The sequence below is a fragment of the Chelonia mydas genome, chromosome 5 (genome assembly GCF_015237465.2).
Source record: "Chelonia mydas isolate rCheMyd1 chromosome 5, rCheMyd1.pri.v2, whole genome shotgun sequence".
Taxonomy (NCBI): Eukaryota; Metazoa; Chordata; order Testudines; family Cheloniidae; genus Chelonia; species Chelonia mydas.
In genome coordinates this window covers 22,558,163-22,584,071 of record NC_051245.2, presented here as the reverse complement: position 1 = coordinate 22,584,071, position 25,909 = coordinate 22,558,163, and the positions used below count along the sequence as shown (strand labels likewise).

At 44.4% G+C, this 25,909-nt stretch overlaps 1 protein-coding gene across 1 annotated transcript in view; it reads left to right on the top strand.

The window, feature by feature from the left end:
* Positions 1-25,909, top strand: part of MTMR12 (myotubularin related protein 12) — a 71,245-nt gene that overhangs the window by 28,078 nt on the left and 17,258 nt on the right. The window contains exons 5-10 of the mRNA XM_037902611.2: positions 1,016-1,146; positions 3,331-3,424; positions 5,479-5,602; positions 6,453-6,528; positions 8,901-9,007; positions 18,156-18,280. Coding sequence (XP_037758539.2) covers positions 1,016-1,146; positions 3,331-3,424; positions 5,479-5,602; positions 6,453-6,528; positions 8,901-9,007; positions 18,156-18,280 — 657 coding nt within the window. The remainder of the gene's footprint in view (positions 1-1,015; positions 1,147-3,330; positions 3,425-5,478; positions 5,603-6,452; positions 6,529-8,900; positions 9,008-18,155; positions 18,281-25,909) is intronic.

Genomic DNA, 25,909 nt, shown 5'->3' with positions numbered 1-25,909 from the left:
TGATCTCGTTGTGTGTGTTAGAATAGGAGGGGAGAGGAAAGGAATAGCCTTGGGGGAGAGAGGCAGAGCCTGGTGGCATAAGATATTGTGTTCTTTGGTCACTGATGCAATTGTGTAGTTGGCCTTGTTTAAATACCTTCAAGCGAGGGAAGGATCTGGAGGTCAAAGAGCTTTGTGACCACTCTGGCAAACTTGAATTATTCAAAACATTTGAATAATCAGAACCTCATCTTAGTGTTTAGTGTGGTGTTAAAGATCTGCTCTCTACTGGACAAATCAATTACAACCCAAAGTAGAAGAACAACATATCAATACTTACATGTTTGGTTTTGCGGTGTTGCATAGCTGCTGATGTTTGTCGTTGTTGTTGAATGTGGCAAATTAATGTAAAAATAATGATAGGCTGGTGGCTGTGTGCGCCCCAAAGATTAGTTCAGATAAGCACCCTACGGTAACTTTTAAATTCTATCTGAACCTGTGGAGGTTTCCACTAGGCCCTATAGCTTTCCCATAAAACCGCCCCTCTTCTGGATGATCTTGAAGGAAAGCCTATATGCTATCATAGTTTTATTTGAAGTGACAAGTCTTATTTGCTCCCACGGCAACTTGGTGGGCTTCTTTCCTTGTCCTCTCTGCCACAATTTAATGCCCACGCTGAAAGTGTGGTTAGCTGCTTGTGGGAAGCAGCCAAGGGACCAGTGAACAGCATAAGAGAAGCCTCTGCCCTGTTCAGCAAATCAAAGCAATGGTGGTATGTAGTCAGAACTAAGAGCTGCAGCCAAAAACTCAGTACTCTCTATTTGAGTGAAAAAGAGGAGACCTAGGACAGAGCACAAAATCTTGAGATTATCTCCCCTGTAAAGATCCTGTTGACAAGTATGTCTGTTTGCACTGCAAGTCTGTGTTTTAGGATACTTAGTAAAACTCTTAGGTTGACTCGGTTTAGCTGGGACCCCAACAAGAAATGCCAGAATTTTTAATGTTATATTCTTTCTTGGGTGTTTTACCTCTGTAGTTTACGATGAGAAAAAGAAATCTCTGTCTGGACAATTGAAGAAATATCCAGATAAATTAATTATCTACTGTAAAGATCTTAGAGTATTTCACTTCTGTCTGAGGTACACAAAGGAAGAGGAGGTAAAAAGGGTAAGTATAGCAACATTACATATTTGATAACTTTTTTCCCCCTTAAAAATCAGGGGTGGGATGTTAACAGGATATTTTAATTACAGGGAAACGATGTAGGATTTCTGGACAATAGGGAGACTGATTTGAGAGCTGTTCACTGAAACCCTTATGACAAAGCTTGCCTTTGAGTCATTCACTATTGGGGTGAACTATCATGGAAAAGTCACTCTTTGGTTTGATTAAACTTGCTTCTTTACCCATCTTTCTTTGTGTGCATCTAATAACTTAAAATGTCGGGTGCACTGGCTTTTACTGTGTAAATGTTCTACCAGCTTGGAAGTACTGCATAAATTGCTCTAGAGCTTGTCTAGCTAAAGAATATAATGTAAGCTGGCTTTGTATTTACTTGTTGTACTGCCTTGCTAACCTTTTATCTTCCTGCTACCTTGTCAGCTCCCATCATAAACAATTCTCTGATAACTTGGCATGCAAATTATTTCTTCTGACACTGAAGGATTTATTTGGCTTTCTTTGAATTAGAACTTAAATTTTAAGACAGTGATTAATAGTTGGCTTTTGAGTTGTTTTACAGTTTGGTGTAGCTAGTTTGCCTCCAGACTTAACTGTACTTTTAAAAGGTTTAACACGTTCGGTATACATACCTTTTTAATATTGATCTAGGGAGATGTAGTATTTTCAAAGGTAGGTGATTTTCCTGAGACACACAGTAAGACTGTAGCTTCTGGGAATAGAACTCAATTTTCTTGGATCAGAGACACAGGTTGATTCACAACACTACATCTGCCTTATACACACCTGTCAAGGTTCCTTCTCCACTCTGAACTCTAGGGTACAATGTAGGGACCTGCATGAAAGACCCCCTAAGCTTATTCTTACCAGCTTAGGTTAAAAGCTGCCACCACCAAAGTTTTACACAAAGAACAGGGGAAGTGCCCACTTGGAAATGTCTCACACCCCGTTTCCTGGGGAAGGCTTGATAAAAATCCTCACCAATTTGCACAGGAGAACACAGACCCAAACCCTTGGATCTTAAGAACAATGAAAAAACAATCGGGTTCTTAAGAGTTTTTTAATGAAACAAAAAGTAAAAGAATCACCTCTTTAAAATCAGGATGGTAAATACCTTACAGGGTAATCAGATTCAAAACATAGAGAATCCCTCTAGGCAAAACCTTAAGTTACAAAAAGACACAAAAACAGGAGTATACATCCCATTCAGGACAGCTTATTTTATCAGCCGTTTAAACAAAACAGAATCTAACGCATATCTAACTAGATTGCTTACTAACTCTTTACAGGAGTTCTGACCTGCATTCCTGCTCTGGTCCCGGCAAAAGCATCACACAGACAGAACTCTTTGTTCCCCTCCCCTCCCCCACCACCACTTTGAAAGTATCTTGTCTCCTCATTGGTCATTTTGGTCAGGTGCTAGTGAGGTTGTTAGCTTCTTAACCCTTTACAGGTGAAAGGGTTTTTCCTCTGGCCAGGAGGGATTTAAAGGTGTTTACCCTTCCCTTTATATTTATGACAACACCAAAGTACATTCTCTTGGTAAGAATTTCAGTTCTGATCTTTAACATAAAAAAAACAAAACCTTCAACTGAGAAGGCTCTCGCCAAAAGGTGTGTATGAAGAATGTCCAAGATTGACATTACACAAACAAGGGAAATAACTAGGCAGCATAGTTGTCTTAATGCACACATGCAACTCCTGCTGGTATTAAGGGAGTTTCACACAAACATCATAGGAATGTACTCAGGTGAAATATCAGATGCCTTGGTGTCAAAGGGTGCACTAAAACTAAGGTTGAGTCCTAGTCTAGGATGAAGTTCATCTAATGATCTTTCTAAACTCTTAAGACATTCCTTGGAAAAAAAAAAGTATAAATCTTTACCAAAGGGCTCCAGAAAAATTAAAGTGGAGTAATGTTATGATTTCAGGATTGCTCTTTAAATGTAGTGCTAGACATAGGAGCTGCATAGATGCGCAGGCAAAGCCATCTTTGAATTTTAAATTGGGTCTTTAATATCTTGCTACATTTGAATCTTATTGACACTGTCCATTTAAAATGCGTAATCTCTTCCTCTCCTTGGCTTGCCTTTGAGGGTCAGCTGCTCTTTGCATCAGCTGGCTTTTATTACAGTCTGATATATACTTGTATATTTGTTGATCCTTTCTTAGATCGTCAGTGGCATAGTTCATCATAGCCAGACTCCTAAACTACTTAAACGCTTGTTTCTGTTCTCTTATGCAACAGCTGCGCCAACCAATGCAGGTAAACTTACTTCTTTATTTTTTTTAGTTTGTTGTAACTACTACATGCTGTCATTCCTGCTTCCCAGACTATATCTGCGTGTGATTTTTAGTGCCCAGAAGTGTGCTAGACCTATGACAATATCCCTACATTTGGCAGAGTTATAAGCCTCTGAACATTTTCATTTGTACATGCTAAGCAGAAAGTGCTAAAATCTCCAAACGTGCCAGCTGCATGCTCCTAGCCCCCAATGGGCTTTGGTGTCGTTTTTTTGTATGTAATATAAAACTTAAATACAATTTTTAGCCCAGAGAAGGTGGTCTTCATATGCCCACTTAATGAGCCTAAGGGAATCAATTCATTATATTAAGCTAATGCTAGAGGTTGCACAAAGCCTGCAACTTGCAGGCAAGAGCTGGTATTTTTAGTAAAAGTCCTGGACAGGTTACGGACAATAACCAAAAATTCATGGCTCAGGACCTGTCCATGACTTTTACTAAAAATACCAGTGACTAAATTGTAGCCTTATTTATGATCAATTTGTGCAGACATTTGGCATATACAATTTTTTTCCCCCCAATTCCAACAAAATACTGCTGTTGATTTTTCCCTTTCGTACTTCTTTCTATTTTAGCTAAAATACTGTCAGAAAGGTGAATGTAACTTCCTGCTCTCACTTTTTGGACTGAGTGAAACTGTTCTTGCATCTTTCAAAAGAGATTTTGCATATAAACACACCCACCCTTATTCCAGGATTGGATTTTTCCCCCAATCCTCTAGGACAGATGCACTGATCAGCCTAGCATGGATGGTAACTTAAATTTTACTAATCCAGCAGGTTTATCAGTGAAACGCATCCTGCAAAATAATTTAAAAGTTCCAATTTAGCCATATCTGGTTAAGTCACACAAAGTGGCTTGTTATATTTTGAACAAGCAAAGCAGTTGTAGATAACGTCAATTTCTTAAATTGCCAGTTTTAATAGAAACCTAGCTGATGTAATAGTGCTGTTCTAATGATGTTCCTGCTGATTCTTCATTCCTTGTGCACCCAAAACATCTATATTTTATCAAGAGGTGTTTTGATGCACCATGATGTTGGCTCAGGCATTTAGCTTGAAATTGAATTTTTTTTTTTTTTTAATATTCCAGTAGGGTCTGAAGATCCCAGCTAGCATTGAGGTCACGGTGTTCTTGGCACTGAACACTAGTGACAGGCCCTGTCCTTAAGAGTTTGATCCAAATAGACTAGACAAAGTGGGAGAAGGGGATGCAACATATAAGCAGAGTAAACAGTGTTGGTTGCACGTGTTGCAGAGCACATGGTAGGTCTTGGCTGTAGACTGCTAACTAGCCTTTAAGCATATGGGAGCACTATTAAAAAATATATATAGATCTTCGTGTTCATCCAGGGCTGAATTAATGCCCCTAAAGCCCCTGCTGCAGCCCAGGGCCAGAATGGCTTTGTTAATTAAAAGGCAAGTTGAGTATAGCATTAATAGCCTTGATGCCATAATTGTGATCATTTAGTTTTAAATTAGGACAAAGACTTGTATACAGGTGCCCCACAAAATTTAATAGCCCTAGGCCCACAGGAAAATTAATCCGGCCCTGTGTGCATCGTCACTTTAGGAACGCTTGTCTTGGTTTAAGCAGCATTTGACTGAGGACCAAGTAGTAAAGATCAGACAGAAGCATAGAATGTTCTGTACAAAGGCACATTAACTTGGTGTGTTCAAAGCATTCATATATGAGGGGTTCTGTATATGCACTGGGTTTAAAGTGGTTGCTTTACAATGAAAAATGCCTTCGTGATAGCAAAGTAATTACAACTGTCTCTGTAAACCTAAAAAGAAAAGGAGTACTTGTGGCACCTTGTATAAAAACATCCTCACTGCATTTTCTGCTTTTATGCATCCGATGAAGTGAGCTGTAGCTCACGAAAGCTTATGCTCAAATAAATTGGTTAGTCTCTAAGATGCCACAAGTACTCCTTTTCTTTTTGCGAATACAGACTAACACGGCTGCTACTCTGAAATTTGTAAACCTAATATCTAATTGGATTTCTGTTGACAGACACACAAAACCAAACTGTGATGTTTGATGCTATTAAGGATTGGCGTGAGGAGTTGGAACGGACCAAAGGGAACATGAAATATAAAGTATTGAGTGCCAACGAAGCCTACAAAATCTCTGAAAAGTAAGCTTGAACTCAAGTGTAAGGGTGTGTGTGTGTGGCAAATTCAATATTGAAGTCACTGTTCATGTTTCAAAAGTGAGCAATGAACACCAGTGGTAAATCTTTACGTCCCATGTTGAATCCATCTTCCAACTCATTTCTCTAAGGCCTCAAGCATCCTAAAAAACACTTAGGCCTGGTGTATGCTTAAAAATTTTTGCTGGCATAGCTATGTTGTTCAGGAGTGTGATTCCCCTCCCACCACTAATATAACTAGGTCAGGTATAGTCTAGTTTAGACACTGTTACTTCAGTAAAAAGGTCCTTTGCCAGTATAGTTTACTCTATTTGGGGAACTGATTTAGGCTGCTACATCCCCCCCCGCCCCGAAACCCCAGCCAAACAAAAAACCACACCCACAGATCCTCTTTTGCTGATACAAACTCACACAACTCCGTCCAGTGGAGAGAGTTGTGTATCTGTCAGCAAACCCTTTCAAGTTTAGACAAGACCTTATTTTCAAGTGGAAATCCTTTAGTTTTTAGGATTCAACAGCATTAAGGTTTTCATTAAACTTTTGACTGCAGATATGTATCAACTCTCAGAACAATGGAATGCGAGTTCTCAAGATACTACTAAAGCTATCTGGATAGCATATTGCAAGTACTGAGCCTTCAGTATCAAATGTCTTTAAAAGTTGTACATTTTATTATGCGCCTTCCAGAACATAGCTGCTCATTGATGTAGGAAATTGGGAATTACTAATTTATTCAGATTTCTGATTTTTGTGGCTAGTACTTCCAGCATCATACAAGGGGCATTAAATCTGCTGTGGAATTCTTTGCTGTAGGAAATGTTTCTCTTTTCTTTAGATTGCCATTGTATTTTGTTGTTCCCATGTCCCTCTCTGAAGAGAGGATCTTGCAGTACCAAGGAAGAGGCATTCCTGTGAGTATACGTGTGATGCTGAAGTGTGAACAAATGTAGATGAGAAAATTTTAACTTGTACTTCAGACAGACTACGTCTATAAATAAATTATGCATTATTTAAGTACATTAGTCTTAAAGTCATTTCTGTAACAGCAGACTCACCTGTAAAAGTGGAAGCAGCAACTGAAAATAGAGGTTATACATAAAGCTTCCCCTTTCCCCTAAAGAACATACAGAGCAACAGTTTTTACTTTACCTCTCATTACATATCTGAATAAGGCTATGAACAGATGTGAGAGTATTAATGGACCCCACACGTGCTCATGGCATTTGCTGACTAGTCTGTCTTCCTTGAGATTTTGAGGTTCTCCAGAGGCACTTGTTTCTTGGCATCTGCAGGACTCTGCTTGGTGCTGGGTTGCTGTGTTTATGACAGTACTTCAGCAGTGAGTGTTAAGGCACTGAATGTGTGGTCACATCTTATCTGTTCTTATGATATGGTGGAGATGAGAGAGCAAGGCAACTTTTTTTATATAGAGACTGCTGATCATCTTAGGTCAGTGGTCCCCAAACCTTTTTGGATCTTCTCTTTCTTCCACCCCGCCGGGGTCCAAGGCTGGGGGTGGTCTGGGGTGGGGCCATGGTCAGGGGCTGAGGCTGGGGGCGTGGGCAGGAACAGAGCTGCAGCTGGGCTGCGGTGGGGGCTGGCAGCCAGGTGCGGCTCTGCCCCTAGCCTCGGTCCTGGGCCAGGAATGGGTTCAGGCCTGGGGCCAGGATCTGGGGATGCAGTTGCGGGTGGGACCTGAGCAGAGCTGGGAATGGGGAGGGGCTGGGTGCTGCTCTCTCCTGCCCCCCTATTGGGATTGGCCCCAGCCCTGCCATACCCCCCTGAACATTCCTCTGTTTGGAGACCTCTCTCTTAGGTGCTGAGCACCTACAGCTCCCATTGACTTCACCTATGAAAAGCAAGTCCTTTCACACCTTTAGTTTCTAAACTAGACACTTTCTGGAGGAAAACGTTGGCTGCCTTTATTACCCTCATTAAACCTAATTCAGTGCTCTGATCCTCAAATATGCCACAGGACAGAGTACAACAAATGGCATTGTTATACAGTAGCCTGCTGTTACCATGATGGCTTCTTCTAGTGAAAGCAAGAAGTTTTTGAAGCCCGTAAGTTAATTTCCGGTTACAAACACCAAGTGAAAAACTACATTTAAAAATCACTTCTGTGACCGAATTAGTTCCGGTTAAGATGGCGATGACAGGGTAATGTGGCAGACTTGTAGCTTTCTTGATGCAAGCAATCAGTCCCCTTCCTGTTAAAGTACAGCTCTTAATCTTTTTGTAAAATGGTACCATTGGACTTAATTACTTCCAGTTCAAATTTTAGTTTACAAATAAAGCTGTATTCCGAATTGCCAGTGCTGCATATTCTCTCTTGGATGTGGAAGCCAAGCTGGGGCTTTTCTTCTTCCACACTAGCAGATACTCTAGACCAAATTATGACTTGATTACACTTGTGCAATTGTTGGCATCTAATGGTGTTGCATAGGAGTAACTGAGTCATAATTTGGCCATCATATTTCTGTTGATGTATGAAAAGGAAATTGACTCTGAAAGCCCAGTTGTTTAAGGTGAGTTTAGAGACCAGTTTAGGAGCCACTGATAGGATATGCCTCCATGTTAGCACTCCAAAAGTGCAGACCATTGCAGGGACAAAGGAACAAGTTTTCATAAAGTAAACTTCTCTGCAATTTCTACTTTTTTTTTCGTTTCGAGTGTAGATTCATTCTTTCTTTATGGCTTGTTGTTTGTTCTACTGTCAGTCTTGCTTGAAGAAAATCTCAGATCGCAGTTTAAACTGTGCATCAAAATCTGTGTCTTCCAATGAGACATGGTGTAATACTGCCCTGTAAAATAGAACTATTTGTGAGCTAGTTTTAGGAAGATGCGTACCATAGGAGTTTCTCAGCTCCTATTTTAGTTGTACAGCTACTATCTGTTGGACAAGACAAAGCAGTCTAAAGATTTACCTATGCAAGAAAACTGAATGGAATAGCTATTGCCAATTCTAGTCAATGTATGCAAGCCCAGAGGAAGAGCAAAGTCTCAACCATAACTGATAAACATATTACACCTACATTGTCCATTGCCTGTACCTAATGATTAAACTTCTTGAGGGTGATACTATAGAATGTCATGTTTGGAGCATTTGCCGTTGGTTCTAAAGTACAAGATTGCTGCTGAATGATTCATTGGATGCCCCAAACTATTCGTGATAAAGCAGCAGGAAGGGGTTTCTTATAGTCTAATGTTCACTCAAATAGAAACCTGTAGCTGTCATATATACATGAGACTTAACTAACCAGGTAAATGTGTTTTTCTGTAGATTTGGTGTTGGTCTTGCCATAATGGTGCTTCTCTTCTCAAAATGTCTGCTTTTCCCAAAGAACAAGAGGACAACACTTCACAAATGCACAAAATTTTCTTGGATGGGTCAGTAATAGCTCTTTTGTCCATGACCTTTATAAAAAGTGCTTCTTTTGTCTTCTGTATTCTATGTCTGTGAGCCTACATAGCAACAAGAGACTATTGCTTTTGATAAAGTTTTGTTTTCTATCCAGGGTATTTAAAAGCAATTTCTTATTAGGGGTTTAGCTTTAAAAGCACATTGTAATAGTGGTGTCATTGGTCAAGTAACTTTTTTTGCGGGGGGGAGGTGTGATCTCACAACTATGTATGTACTCACTAGAATAAATCTCTGTGGAAACTGTTTGGGGATAGGTGGGGAGAGAGTTCCTCTGTTACCAAAAAAAAAAAAAAAAAAAAGCTAACTGCAGGCTTTAGCTGCAGTTAGCCGCAAAGCCTATCATTTCTACAGATTCTCTTAGTCTAGTTGCATCCTTTGCAGGCAAATGAACTTCAAACACCACTCCTTTTAAAAGCTCAACTTAAACCTGTTTTAGGCCTCCAGAGGTTATATAATCTTAAAAACCTTGCTTCTCCAGCATTGATTTAGGCTGTAGAGGAGATGTAGCTGCTTCCCTTAAAGTAGTTACCAATTTCTAATCCAAATGAGCTGCAGCACCAACAGAGGCAGTTGAATTCTTTCAACATTTTTGATGTTGAGGTGAACTGGCAGCCCCAAACCAACTCCCAATTCATCTAAAATAGGACTAAAGGTTGTTAAGCTAAGGAAGAAGTGGAAAGTGAGTTTTAAATTGCCATCCTCCATGAGCCCAGCTGCCCTTTCAGGAGTAGTTTCTTGGCTCTATGAACAGTTACCACCCGTGCATTATAAAGGAGAAGACTGAGCCACAAGCAGCTGCTGAATGATAGCTTATTTGGGTGAAGAAGATGAAGATAAACAAAATTTCTAGGGGGGCTAAAATAATTAACTTAATATGCTTTAAACAGTAGAGAAGGTTTCTAACCCTTCCCCTATATTTTCTTATGCTTCCAAATTTGATAATGGAAGGATATGTTGAATAAACTTTCAGAATTGTTTGAAAAACACCTTTTTCAAAAGGTAAAGAACCATATGCAAATAGCAGATAGCCACAACAAGATGTGATTTGCTGTGTTGGGCCATTGTCTTCAACTATCTCAGAACTCTGCCTTGTCTGTACTAGGAAGTGCCTAGTGGCTAACTACTACCACTATCAAGTTTTTAAACATGATTGTCATTGTATAGCTGAAGGTAAAATCATGCTTAACATTGTGGTTTTTTCCTAGTATACAACTGGTCTACACTTAATTTTACTGGCATAGTTGTGTTGGTAAGTGGTGTGACTTTTTTTGTTGACAGTTATGCTGGTAAAAGCCTTTGTATAGATGCAGTTATAAAGGTAGAGAAGTGCCTTATACTGGTATAACTATTTTAGATTCCTGAACAGAAATAAGTTTATCATGGTTACAGGGCTACTTGTACTTCTGTCTCCTTTTCTGATCTCAGTGCAGTTCCTCAGGTGTTAAGCATCATGCTCTCTCCTTTTGTGGGGAGTGTGGCGCTGGCAGCTAGCTAGCTAAGGGCATGACCTCAAAGAGGTGTTAATTCACTGTATTTGGGCAACAAAGGAATGTTAAATAGCGCAGACAAGCCCATTCACTTGTGTTGATAAAAATCAAGAATAGATGTTAATTGTATTTACCTTCACCCTAAAAAGAAAAGGAGTACTTGTGGCACCTTAGAGACTAACCGATTTATTTGAGCGTAAGCTTTCGTGAGCTACAGCTCACTTCATCGGATGCATAGTTAGTCTCTAAGGTGCCACAAGTACTCCTTTTCTTTTTGCGAATACAGACTAACACGGCTGTTACTCTGAAACCTACCTTCACCCTGTTAGACATATACCAGGGGAACCAAAATAACCTGTAGTTGGTAAATCCTTTTAATGTCTTTATATTACCTTATCATTCCTTTATATTATGCAACTATACCCAATTGTCATTAGATCAAAAGGCATGTATTTCACATTTAGATGTGAGTTTAATTAATGAAGAAATGTTTGGTTATCACATTGTGTTTACAAGACAGAAGCCTTAGGGGTGAAGCATTAGATCTTCAGAGCCATTAGGACTTTATACAGACTTGGGTATCTATTCTTCTATCAGAGGAACACCACATGCTGTGCTAAAATCACTTGCCTGGCTATTTCCAGTTATAAATTCTGGATCTTGGGCATGATCTGGGCATCTCAAATCCACCGAATACTGTATCGGGGGAGGTTGAGCCATTGGACTGAGATCTCGCCCCCCCCCCCCCCCCCCAAAAAAAAAACAAACAAACAAACAAAAAACAAACAGAAAAACAAAAAACCATTTTAGGACACCCTGAAAGATTCATGGAAGAACTCTAAGAGACTTATGGAGGATTAGCAGACATTATACATCTGCTCACAACTAGACTCATATATTCTGATTCAACCGTAATGTATTTAATCTGCCTTTAATCCTTTTAATAACTCATTTCTTTTTTCTTAATGAATCTTCAGTTAGTTTACGAAGGATTGGCTAACACAGTATTGTTTTTGGTGAGATCCTGAAGTATCCAGTAACCTGTGGTGAGTGGCCAACCCCTTGGGGTTGGAAGAACCTATTGTGTGGTGTTTTTTGGTTTTAATAACCTTACACCATAAAGTCCTGTATGCCTGGGTTGTAAATAGGGGCTGGAGTGCCAAGGGGATTTGTGTATTCCAGGAGTACTCTTTATTACTGGCTTGGTGAATCTAATGATAGAATAGACCACCAGTTTAGGGGCATCTGCCCTATTTTCTGACAGTCTATCTTGAGTTCGGGCATTCTTGGCTGCGAGTCACTCCAGACACCGTGACAGGTGGAATCTTGTGATTCTCCCACTCTTAGGGTATGTCTACACTATGGAATAAGGTCGAATTTATAGAAGTCGTTTTTTTTAGAAATCGGTTTTATATATTCGAGTGTGTGTCCCCACAGAAAATGCTCTTAAGTGCATTATTCGGCGCAGTGCTTCCACAGTACCGAGGCTAGCGTCGACTTCCGGAGCGTTGCACTGTGGGTAGCTATCCCACAGTTCCCGCAGTCTGCGCTGCCCATTGGAATTCTGGGTTGAGATCCCAATGCCTGATGGGGCTAAAACATTGTCGCGGGTGGTTCTGGGTACATATCGTCAGGCCCCCTTTCCCTCCCTCCCTCCGTGAAAGCAAGGGCAGACAATCGTTTCGCGCCTTTTTTCCGGAGTTACCTGTGCAGACGCCATACCACCGCAAGCATGGAGCCCACTCAGGTAACCGTCACCGTATGTCTCCTGGGTGCTGGCAGATGCGGTACGGCATTGCTACACAGTAGCAGCAACCCATTGCCTTCTGGCAGCAGACGGTACAGTACGACTGGTAGCCGTCCTCGTCATGTCCGAGGTGCTCCTGGCCACGTCTGCTGGGAGCGCCTGGGCAGACATGGGCGCAGGGACTAAATTTGGAGTGACTTGACCAGGTCATTCTCTTTAGTCCTGCAGTCAGTCCTATTGAACCGTCTTATGGTGAGCAGGCAGGCAATATGGATTGCTAGCAGTCGTATTGTACCATCTTCTGCCGGGCAGGCAAGAGATGACGATGGCTAGCAATCGTATTGTACCATCTTCTGCCGGGCAGGCAAGAGATGACGATGGCTAGCAGTCGTACTGTACCATCTTCTGCCGGGCAGCCATGAGATGTAAAAGATAGATGGAGTGGATCAAAACAAGAAATAGACCAGATTTGTTTTGTACTCATTTCCTCCTCCCCTGTCTAGGGGACTCATTCCTCTAGGTCACACTGCAGTCACTCACAGAGAAGGTGCAGCGAGGTAAATCTAGCCATGTATCAATCAGAGGCCAGGCTAACCTCCTTGTTCCAATAAGAACAATAACTTAGGTGCACCATTTCTTATTGGAACCCTCCGTGAAGTCCTGCCTGAAATACTCCTTGATGTAAAGCCACCCCCTTTGTTGATTTTAGCTCCCTGAAGCCAACCCTGTAAGCCGTATCGTCAGTCGCCCCTCCCTCCGTCAGAGCAACGGCAGACAATCGTTCCGTGCCTTTTTTCTGTGCGGACGCCATACCAAGGCAAGCATGGAGGCCGCTCAGCTCACTTTGGCAATTAGGAGCACATTAAACACCACACGCATTATCCAGCAGTATATGCAGCACCAGAACCTGGCAAAGCGATACCGGGCGAGGAGGCGACGTCAGCGCGGTCACGTGAGTGATCAGGACATGGACACAGATTTCTCTGAAAGCATGGGCCCTGCCAATGTAGGCATCATGGTGCTAATGGGGCAGGTTCATGCTGTGGAACGCCGATTCTGGGCTCAGGAAACAAGCACAGACTGGTGGAACCGCATAGTGTTGCAGGTCTGGGACGATTCCCAGTGGCTGCGAAACTTTCGCATGCGTAAGGGCACTTTCATGGAACTTTGTGACTTGCTTTCCCCTGCCCTGAAGCGCATGAATACCAAGATGAGAGCAGCCCTCACAGTTGAGAAGCGAGTGGCGATAGCCCTGTGGAAGCTTGCAACGCCAGACAGCTACCGGTCAGTTGGGAATCAATTTGGAGTGGGCAAATCTACTGTTGGGGCTGCTGTGATGCAAGTAGCCCACACAATCAAAGATCTGCTGATATCAAGGGTAGTGACCCTGGGAAATATGCAGGTCATAGTGGATGGCTTTGCTGCAATGGGATTCCCTAACTGTGGTGGGGCCATAGACGGAACCCATATCCCTATCTTGGCACCGGAGCACCAAGCCAGCGAGTACATAAACCGCAAGGGGTACTTTTCAATAGTGCTGCAAGCTCTGGTGGATCACAAGGGACGTTTCACCAACATCAACGTGGGATGGCCGGGAAAGGTACATGACGCTCGCATCTTCAGGAACTCTGGTCTGTTTCAAAAGCTGCAAGAAGGGACTTTATTCCCAGACCAGAAAATAACTGTTGGGGATGTTGAAATGCCTATATGTATCCTTGGGGACCCAGCCTACCCCTTAATGCCATGGCTCATGAAGCCGTACACAGGCAGCCTGGACAGTAGTCAGGAGCTGTTCAACTACAGCTTGAGCAAGTGCAGAATGGTGGTAGAATGTGCATTTGGACGTTTAAAGGTGCGCTGGCGCAGTTTACTGACTCGCTTAGACCTCAGCGAAACCAATATTCCCACTGTTATTACTGCTTGCTGTGTGCTCCACAATATCTGTGAGAGTAAGGGGGAGACGTTTATGGCGGGGTGGGAGGTTGAGGCAAATCGCCTGGCTGCTGGTTACGCGCAGCCAGACACCAGGGCGGTTAGAAGAGCACAGGAGGGCGCGGTACGCATCAGAGAGGCTTTGAAAACCAGTTTCATGACTGGCTAGGCTACGGTGTGAAAGTTCTGTTTGTTTCTCCTTGATGAAACCCCCCGCCCCTTGGTTCACTCTACTTCCCTGTAAGCTAACCACCCTCTCCTCCCTCCCTTCGATCACCGCTTGCAGAGGCAATAAAGTCATTGTTGCTTCACATTCATGCATTCTTTATTCATTCATCACACAAATAGGGGGATGACTACCAAGGTAGCCCAGGAGGGGTAGTGGAGGAGGGAAGGAAAATGCCACACAGCACTTTAAAAGTTTACAACTTTAAAATTTATTGAATGACAGCCTTCTTTTTTTGGGGGGCAATCCTCTGTGGCGGAGTGGCTGGTTGGCCGGTGGCCCCCCCACCGCGTTCTTGGGCGTCTGGGTGTGGAGGCTATGGAACTTGGGGAGGAGGGCGGTTGGTTACACAGGGGCTGTAGTGGCAGTCTGTGCTCCAGCTGCCTTTGCTGCAGCTCAACCATACACTGGAGCATACTGGTTTGGTCCTCCAGCAGCCTCAGCATTGAATCCTGCCTCCTCTCATCACGCTGCCGCCACATTCGAGCTTCAGCCCTCTCTTCAGCCCGCCACTTACTCTCTTCAGCCCGCCACCTCTCCTCCCGGTCATTTTGTGCTTTCCTGCACTCTGACATTATTTGCCTCCATGCATTCGTCTGTGCTCTGTCAGTGTGGGAGGACAGCATGAGCTCGGAGAACATTTCATCTCGAGTGCGTTTTTTTTCTTTCTAATCTTCACTAGCCTCTGGGAAGGAGAATATCCTGTGATCATTGAAACACACGCAGCTGGTGGAGGAAAAAAAAAGGGACAGCGGTATTTAAAAAGACACATTTTATAAAACACTGGCTACACTCTTTCAGGGTAAACCTTGCTGTTAACATTACATACATAGCACATGTGCTTTTGTTACAAGGTCGCATTTTGCCTCCCCCCACCGCGTGGCTACCCCCTCAACCCTCCCCCCTCCCTGTGTCTAACAGCGGGGAACATTTCTGTTCAGCCGCAGGCAAACAGTCCAGCAGGAATGGGCTCCTCTGAGTGTCCCCTGAAGAAAAGCACCCTATTTCAACCAAGTGACCATGGATTATATCTCACTCTCCTGAGGATAACGCAGAGAGATAAAGAACGGATGTTGTTTGAACGCCAGCAAACATACACTGCAATGCTTTGTTGTACAATGATTCCCGAGTACGTGTTACTGGCCTGGAGTGGTAAAGTGTCCTACCATGAAGGATGCAATAAGTCTGCCCTCCCCAGAAACCTTTTGCAAAGGCTTTGGAAGTATATCCAGGAGAGCCACGAATGCCAGGGCAAAGTAATCCTTTCACATGCTTGCTTTTAAACCATGTATAGTATTTTAAAAGATACACTCACCGGAGGTCCCTTCTCCGCCTGCTGGGTCCAGGAGGCAGCCTTGGGTGGGTTCAGGGGGTACTGACTCCAGGTCCAGGGTGAGAAACAGTTCCTGGCTGTCGGGAAAACCGGTTTCTCCGCTTGCTTGCTGTGAGCTATCTACAACCTCATCATCATCTTCTTCTTCTTCTTCGTCCCCAAAACCTGCTTCCGTATTGCCTCCATCTCCATTGAAGGAGTCAAACAACACGGCTGGGGTAGTGGTGGCTGAACCCCCTAAAATGGCATGCAGCTCATCATAGAAGCGGCATGTTTGGGGCTCTGACCCGGAGCGGCCGTTCGCCTCTCTGGTTTTCTGGTAGGCTTGCCTCAGCTCCTTCAGTTTCACGCGGCACTGCTTCGGGTCCCTGTTATGGCCTCTGTCCTTCATGCCCTGGGAGATTTTGACAAAGGTTTTGGCATTTCGAAAACTGGAACGGAGTTCTGATAGCACGGATTCCTCTCCCCATACAGCGATCAGATCCCGTACCTCCCGTTAGCTCCATGCTGGAGCTCTTTTGCGATTCTGAGACTCCATCATGGTCACCTCTGCTGATGAGCTCTGCATGGTCACCTGCAGCTTGCCACGCTGACCAAACAGGAAATGAGATTCAAAAGTTCGCGGTTCTTTTCCTGTCTACCTGGCCAGTGCATCTGAGTTGAGAGTGCTGTCCAGAGCGGTCAAAATGGAGCACTCTGGGATAGCTCCCGGAGGCCAGTACCGTCGAATTGTGTCCACAGTACCCCAAATTCGACCTGGCAAGGCCGATTTAAGCACTAATCCACTTGTCAGGGGTGGAGTAAGGAAATCGATTTTAAGAGCCCTTTAAGTCGAAATAAAGGGCTTCATCGTGTGGACGGGTGCAGGTTTACATCGATTTAATGCTGCTAAATTCGACCTAAAGTCCTAGTGTAGACCAGGGCTTAGGGTTTGGCTATACTTGCAAGTTAGAGTGCATTAAAGCAGCTCCAGGCACCCTAACTCATGACCGGTCTACACCGGCAAGACACTTAGAGCACCTGGACTCTGCAGCTGGAGTGCTCCTGGTAATCCAGCTCTGCAAGAAGCATAATGCTTGCTGCACCTGGGCTGAAACGCCCCAGCGTTGGTGTGAATGAAGTGTGGCGTTACTGCACTGCGATCAGCCTCTGGAAACATCCCATAATGGCCACTCTTGTCATTGTTTTGAACTTGGCTGTAGGAATGCGGATATGCCCTTTCAAAGCTCCATTTCTGACAGCTGGCATGCTTATCTGCTTCAGGACAAAGCAACCATTAGTGTGGAATGTTGCTGCTGTGAGTGTGAGAGAGAGAGAGAGGCGGGGGGGGGGGGGGTCTGCTGCTGTCTAAACTTGCAAGACAGCATGGTGACATGCTCTCAGCCCCCCCCAAAACCCACTCTCTTTCCCCCCACATACACACAACACATTCCCTGTCACACACCATCCCAGTCGAAAAGCATGTTGCAGCCACTTGCACGCTGGGATAGCTACCACAATGCACTGCTCTCTGTGGCGTTGCTAATGTGGCCACGCCAGTGCACTTGAATCTGACCGTATGGACACACTGCAGCGCTTTCCCTACTGCGCTCTCCGAGGGCTGGTGTAACTCACAGCGCTCTACATCTGCAAGTGTAGCCATGCCATTAGGCCAGCTCCCCAAACTACAGCATCTCTATGGCAACTATGATTATTTAGGTCTAACTGGCTTCAGTGTCTGCAAGTCCTCCCTTCTGGAGCTGTGACAGTGGTGAATACAATGATCCAAAACAGCTTTCTTAAAACCAGAGAAAAGGGTTTTTAACACAACAGTCATTCATGACTATCTTGCCTTTCTCACTCATTCAGGGAGTGTCTCTGTTGAAAACCAGTCAAAGTTCTTTGTTCTCTCTTGTGTCTCTTTAGCCAGTTGGCTCTGCATTGTCTCTTATTACTTGAAATGTTTGTTAGATGTGACTGTTGGTATCCACCCCCCCCTTCCCTGGTACATATCCTGACAAACCTGCTAGTGTATGTATTTAATGTATGTTTACAGTAATCACTATCTGGTCAAGATACAGTATTCATAAATTATTACAGATTAGCTGACAGTATAAGGACTTATACCATGTAGTTGCATCTACACCAGGACAATTTTGCTGGGTTAGGATTGCTAGCATATGTAAAGCAGCAAAACTTTTGTCGTGTGGACAAACCCATAGCAAGGTTGTTGCTGTGTATTGTAAAATAGTCCACTAATGCACACCTTCTTTTTGTGGCTAACTGCTGTGCTTTTGCTATACGTATAGTATATATGGGGTGGGACATGAACCTTGCTACCTTCAGTGACAACTACCAGTGTTTCAGTTTCTCTAAACTGAAAGGTTTTATCTCTTCTTTGATTATTCAGAGTTTATAAAACAATTAACAAACCTCCTTATGAAGTCTTGAAAACTGATGACCTTTCAAGCAGCCTTCCATCTCTTCAAGACATTCAAGCTGCATACACTAGATTTAAACAGCTGTTTCTGATAGGTAAGTTAAAATTAGAGTTAAATGAGGTGGGAAGAACCAAGATGTGACACAAGTTCCTTTAGAGACTTGCTAATTTTGCATCCAGATACTCAATTACATCTCTAACAGATCTTGAATACAGTTCTTGATGTAAGAAATTGGTGGTCTGTTTCTTCTGATTGTAGGGTGAAAGGAGCCCTTTCTGAATAGTTATCTGATGATTGTCTCTGCAGATCAAGTGAGATCTGTGCATATTTGATTGGTGTATTAAACTGGAAGCCTGCTGTTGTCAACATTGTTAACCCACACTAACAAGTCACCGTATCCATTAGAAAATGAGTTACAAAAACTTAGAACACACAGCAATTGGAAACCAATTTAAGTCTCATTAAAATCTAATGGTTAAAATAGAACACTGTTAAGCAGATGTGTCAGACCTCCCATACCTAATTAAAATGAGGTTAAATCAATGTTTTTAACCCTAAAATACTTGCAAATAGGCATTGGTAGTATTTGGAGGTATTTCAGAATTAGAGAAACCAGTATAATTGGGGTGATGAGACTACATTCTCTACAAATGCAATTAAGTTTGACTTCATCCTGATTAACAATATATATTGCAAACATAATGACTAAACGAACTTTCACCATTTTTGGTGTACCTTTTTAAATTCTGAAGTGCTGTTTGAGGCATGTCTTCACTGCCTGGTTAACTGGATTTATCTACACTACAGTTAACTACTTTTGTGTTAACCTAGCTCAGGTGAGAGACGTGACACTGCAAAATAACAAGAGTGATTTTATGAGCAGCTGACAAGTTGTTCTGTAGCCTATACCTCCTGACACTCCAATTCAGGGGTTTCGTATGTGGACAGGACTAAAGATAGAGACAACATTTGTGTTAACTGCAGAGAAAACAGTTTTTAAAACAGGCTAGAGAAGAGCTGTTAAATTGTATAGTCACTCTGCAGCAATTTGGGGGAAGGATTAAATCATTAATTTAAATCACTTGTTTTTGAACGAAACCCATTGATTTAGATCAGATTGTGAATTTGTAGAACTGATCTGAATTTTTTTTGCTCTTACAATTTTAGGTTAACATTTATAAGCTAAATTTTTCAAATGCCACTGATAGGGTCTCATTTGAATTTTATAAGACAGCCACAGGCAGAAACAAAATATTGAAACTTAGGCCCTGATCCTGTGAGCATTTCAGCAGATATGTAACTTTACTTGTGAGGTAGTGTCATTGAAGCCAGTGGGACATCTTGGGCTTTGGTTAAGCATGCGCGTAAATGTTTTCAGCATCAGGGTCTAAAACTGTATTTTTATTAAAACTGGTGTAAAATCTTTATCACTTCAAAATGACTTTAACAATAAAACAAAATTACTTTAACAATAAAAAAAAAAAAAATTAGACTTTCAATCCATTGACTAGGCTACTGTGAACTTTTGTATGTATAGGCCAAAATTTGACTCCTAGAGTGGGATTTTCAAAAGCACTTGGTGTGTCTTTACTGTGGGGTTATCCTGGACTCTTACTCAGGTGTTGCCCCTAACAGCCCTCCTGTCCACACACACAAACCTCTCACCAGGGTTAAATTTTTAACTCAGATTAGCTAGCCTGACTGTGCATGTGGATTAGAGACCTGGTTCTGCTTTCACTCAGGCTGGTAACCTGCCCATTTTATAGTGAGGACAGGACACAAGCTAAATTACTTCAATGCTGATAGTCCTCTAGTAGTACCTTCTCACAGTTCTCCACATGTGCCGAGGACAGATAAGTTGTCCTGCAATTTACTGGGAAAGAATCATACTACAACACAAAGAACCTAGGGATATGCCCCAGAAATCCATGGGGCTTACAGCAGTGGACACAAGAATGCGGGTGGGGCTTTGCAGTGTAGCTGCCTATACATAGGCTAGGTTAACCTGGGTGCAGCTCATATGGGCTAACTGCAATGAAGACATAAACCTAAGTGATAGGAGCACAAGTCCTACTGACTTAAATCCGCAAACCCTGATGGCATATAACCATTTCAGTTTTCTTGACTTAAGGAAGTTCAGTATATCTGCTGGTGGTGGTGGTGGTTGCAAATATAACATGGGCTATTTACTTATCAGCTGTTGGTGGTGATATCAGAATAAAGATATTAGTGAGACCTTAGACTCTTTTTTTTCCAATTTAGATGAGCATTTTAAATGTGAAAACTTCTTAGTAGGAAAAATACCTGTATAAAAGTCTGAAGTTCTGTAACCCTTTCTGCACCAAGAGCATGTCCTTGTGAGTTGGTTCTGCAGCTCCTCCAGTAGGCCCACTGCCCCTTCTTTCTAGTAGGCCCTCTAGTTTACCCACTGACTTCAGCTAGCTAGTGTGTAGCTACTAAACGTGTGATGGTCAGCTTTCTCACACGATCAGCTTGCCTCCTGGCAGTTTTTTCCCTTTGCAGCTGCTATTAGGTACCTAATCCAACTGCCTTCTGTTGCTTAGAAACCTCCTCTCCTCCACAAAAGAAAAGGAGTACTTTTGGCACCTTAGAGACTAACAAATTTATTTGAGCATAAGCTTTTGTGGGCTAAAACCCACTTCATCGGATGCATGCAGTAGAAAATACAGTGGGGAGATTGGGGGGGGGAACGATAGCTCAGTGGTTTGAGCGTTGGCCTGCTAAACCCAGGGTTGTGAGTTCAATCCTTGAGGGGGCCATTTAGGGATCTGGGGCAAAAATTGGGGATTGGTCCTGCTTTGAGCAGGGGGTTGGACTAGATGACCTCCTGAAGTACCTTCCAACCCTGATATTCTATGAGATTTTATATACACAGAGAACATGAAACAATGGGTGTTACCATACACACTGTAACGAGAGTGATAGATTTAAGGTGAACAATTATCAGTAGGAGAAAAAAACCTAGTGATGATCAGGATAGCCCATTTCCAACAGTTGAGTTTTTTGTACATGGATATTAAACCGTGTATTAAAACTAATCTAGATTGTTTAAAATATACAGTTGAATCAGTTAAGACTCTTATAATTCAGCTCCAAACTAAAACACCTAGATCTGAAAATACTCTTCCACTTAATTATTTTAAGATAATGACAGTCATACAAGCAAAGTATTTCTTTTAAAGGAGTCAAAGAAAATTTAGAAAAATGTGATGTCTGTCTTTTTCCCCTCTGACATATAAAAGCTTGGATTTTTAAAAAAAATCTTCCGCTTCTTTTAGAAGCATCAGGAATATAAATAGGCTTGGCAGAATTCTATTTTTTCTAATATTGATGACTTGTTTCATTTAAGATGTTTTTTTCTATTTTATGTACTTTTATTTTTACGGTTGTGCAGGCTAAGATTGGGGTTGGGCAGTGCTGACAGTGGGGCTGACGGGGCTCCCTGTATGGCCAATGGGCCTAAGACACTGGGATGCAAGGAGTAGGGGAGGCTGCGGTCATTTTTCCCCAGGCGGGCAGAGACCCACCATCCAGGACTGTAAGGTGGGGGACGAGCCCCCAGCTGCAGGGAAGGCCACCCTGCTGCTGAACAGTTCCTGCCTGGGGATGGCTCCCATATTGCTGGAAGGTGAGCGAGGGAGTCAGGATTGTGATAGCGGAGCTGCAGAGGGCTCCCTGCACATCTGTAGGGACAGTGACACCCGATCTCTGCAGACTCGCTGACTGTTGCACTAAATGTTTTTTTGTCAATTTCAGTGTCTGCTAGAATTAATATTTACCAGCAGTTATTGATTTTAAAATCAAATCCTGCCAATCCTAAATATATCATAAAGTATTTGATTTGTTTTACTTTTTTTGAAGTATCAAATCTGTTGAGCTTCCATACATTGTAAATGAAGAGGCAAGTCTGCTGACTCAAGATATCTTCCTTCTAAGCATGCTAGGAGTTGTATGTAGTCTGTGTGAAGCACTCACAAGATGTTTAGGAGGACCATAAAAGTATCTAGACAGGTTAAAGTGTTAAGTTCTTTAGTCTGTCTGAAAAATCTCTATTTCCCCCTTAATTGCTGCACTTGGGGATGTCAAAATTCCACAACCTCCCCAGTTGTTCAGAGTTTAAGGCTAGACAAGACCTGAATATATATGATGTAAAACTCTATTTTGTGGAGTAAAAACTTAGTTCTTCGAGTGATTGTTCATTGTTTCATGTCAAGCAGGTGTGTGCACGCCAGCCAGAAGATTTTTCCCCTAGCAGTGTCCGTAGGGTCTGCCTGGGCACCTCCTGGAGTGATGTCTTCATGGCACCCAGTATAGGGGCCTGCCAACCCCCCACCCCCTCAGTTCCTTCTTACTGCCCATGACAGCTAGCTGGAACTTTGCTCGCTCTTACAGGAAGCGCCTTAACAGTGTCTTTTTGTCCTAGTGTACATAGTTCAATAGCTGTTCTCTATAGTTTATGGATTGTTAGTTTGTTTCCCCTTCGGGGGTATGCCCGGTCTCTGGGGTTTAAACTCTGCAAGTCCTGTGGAAAATTTATGCCCAAGAGTGATCCTCACTCGTCTTGCTTGTGGTGCCTTGGTGAGACTCACCAAAAGGACAAGTGCTGCATTTGCAAGGGTTTCTGCCCAAGAACCCTTAAGGACCGAGATCAGAGGCTAAAACTCCCGCTCATGCAGGCGGCATTGAGACCGCAGTCTGACCCAATGACCCAGCACCGAGCACATCCTCTTCGGTTTGCAATGCTTCAGCGCCAGTGGCATGCCAAATGGGCCTGGCTAAAGACTCTAAAGTCCACTGGCACTGCCCTGGCTCGGGCCCTAGGGCATCGGCCTGAGGTCGGGACTGCTCTCCATTTCCGGTGCCGGTAAAGAAGAGGCCGTTGAGGGACCGATCACCCCCCTCAAAACCTAAAGGGCTGGCGGTGTCCACGAGTGTCTCGGGACAGACCGCCTCTGCCTTGCTTCCGCCCAGGGTTTCTTCAACTCATGACCCAGCCGGGGTCCAGTCAAGTCTGAACCCTCCTCGGTCCCCAGACCATCTGGTGGACATACAGCCACCATCGACACCAGAGGCATTCGAGGCAGCAACGAACCTGATGCGCCTCCCGGTGCCGTCCTCCCCCCAAAGGAGGGACAATTTGCCGGCCCCCTGTTTCACTCCAGGAGTAAGCGAACCATGATGGCCTGTCGGTCTCCATCTCCAGCACCACCCACACAGGCACAGGAAGTGCACCGCTCCCCCGGAGTCGAGTCGTCGTTCATTGGCAACCCAGGGGACTGCTCCTCCGTGGTCTTCTTACTCGGAAACTTCAGAGTCGGAGGTGGATTCAACTCGATCCAGCACATCATGGAGCAGGAGGTCCAGGTCCTGGCCGAGTCATCATCCGTGTCCTGGCCGAGTCATCATCACGGCACCGTGGCTGCAACAGTGGCAACCACCTGCACAATGGCCCTTCTGGACACTCTGGACGTACCATCAGAGCCAGGTTCAAGCCCAATGCCCACGCTCCAGAACTGCATCAGTGTCTTCGGTGTCGTTCGTGCCAGAGTCACCGCCGCTGACGGCGCCGCCCTCAGGAGTGGCCCCGCCGACTCAGATAGCTTCGGCATCGATACCTCAGCCCGCTCTCCAGCAACGGCACTGGTGGAAGCCTCAGCTAAGTCCCTATCGACCCCATCGGTCTCAGTCCCTCTGGATTTGTCTGCCCCGGCACTGGATGCGGTGCAGAGTTCTTCATCAGTACTGGCTCCACAGCCCGAGTACCACATGCCGAGCTACCCCCAGGGGGCCGAGGGCAGTGAACTGGACCCACCTCCTGTTCTCTCTTTCTCGTCCTCACCTGATGAAGCGTCATAGAGTCTTCGACGGCCCCAGCTTTGGAGGACAACCAGGTTCTTCAACAGCTTTTGAGGCGGGCCGCCAAAAGCCTGGGGATTCAGGCGGAGAAGGTGGAAGAGGATTTAGACCCTGTCATAGATATCCTAGCTCCCTCCAGCCCATCCAGGGTTGCATTGCAACTTACCAAGTCAATAACAGAAACATCTAAGAACTTGTGGCAAACACCTGCTTCTCTGGCTCCTATGGCCAAGAAATCTAAGCGCTGCTACTTTGTTCCCTCTGAAGGGTATGAACATCTCTACACCCACCCTCCTCCGGACTCTTTGGTGGTCGATGCAGCCAATCGGAGAGAACGTCAAGGGTTTCAAGGATCCACCCCTAAAAACAGGGATGCCAAGAAACTGGACCTGTTTGGCCGAAAGATATACTCGACAGGAGGCCTGCGACTCTGTATAGCCAACCAGCAGGCCGTAGTAAGCCGCTATAGGCATAACGCCTGCTCGTCTATGGCTAAGTTTACAGAACTCCTGCCCCACAAAGCTTCGGGGAAGTTCTCTGCGCTTGTGGAGGAGGGGAAGCTGGTCTCCCGAGCATCTTTGCAAGCGGCCCTGGACGAGGCAGATGCAGCCTCCCGCGCTTTGGCCACAGGGGTGGTTATGAGGAGAGGCTCCTGGCTACAGGCCTCTGGTCTCCCCCACGAGGTCCAGCAGACCATTCAAGACCTTCCCTTTGAAGGTGTAGCTCTCTTCTCCGAAAAGACGGATAAGAGACTTCACAGCTTGAAGGACTTGAGGCTATCCTTCGTTCCCTGGGACTTTACATTCCTGCTACCCAGCGCAGACATTTTATTCCTTAGCCTGCCCCTTGCCCTTACCAACCCCAAAACTGCCAGGATGCTCCTCATAGGCAAAACAGGAGCACTTGGAGGAGGCAACACCCTCCCTCTGGACAAAGCTCTGGCCAGCCCAGGGCCCCACTGGGCTCTAGACCACCCTTTTGAGGGTACCGTCAAGGACAGCTTGCCAGTACGACCTTTGGATCCTTCCCATCTTACTTTCTCGTCCCTTCTATCCCCTTTCTACTGTGCCTGGTCCCAAATTACTTCAGATGGGTGCTCCGCACGGTAGAGAGGGGATATTCCATCTAATTCTGTACCCTCACGCCCCCTCCCACCCCCCTTCCCCATCCCTCTTCAGGGACCCCTCTCACGAGCAACTTCTAATTCAAGAGGTGCAGTCCCCCCTCTCGGTAGGGGCAGCGGTGGAGGTTCCTCAGGAGTTAAGGGGCAAGGGTTTCTACTCCTGGTATTTCCTAATACCGCAGGCCAAGGGGGGCCTGAGACCCAGACTGGACCTGTGACAGCTCAACGCGTACGTAAAGAAACACAAGTTTCACGTGGTCTCGCTAATCTCCATTATCCCCTCACTGGATCCAGGAGACTGGTACTCTGCCCTTGACTTGAAGGATGCGTATTTTCATGTCGCAATAGTCACACATCACAGATGCTACCTCAGATTCGTGGTGAACAGAGGCCACTACCAGTTTGCTGTCCTCCCACTCGGACTGTCTGCTGCCCCCCAAGTATTCACAAAATGCATGGCAGTAGTCGTGGCGTTCCTGCGCAAGCGCCAGATACAGGTTTCTCCATACCTTGATGACTGACTGATCAAGGGTTGCTCGAGAGCCCAGGTCGAGGCCCAGGTTGAATTTATAAGGAGGACCTTTCTCGACTTAAGTCTCCTCCTGAACGAGGAAAAGTCTCTTTCCCCAGTGCAGAAGGTAAAGTTCATAGGCGTGGTCCTGGACTCTACCCAAGCCAGGGCGTACCTCCTGGAAGCCAGGTTTCACTCACTTCAGGACATCC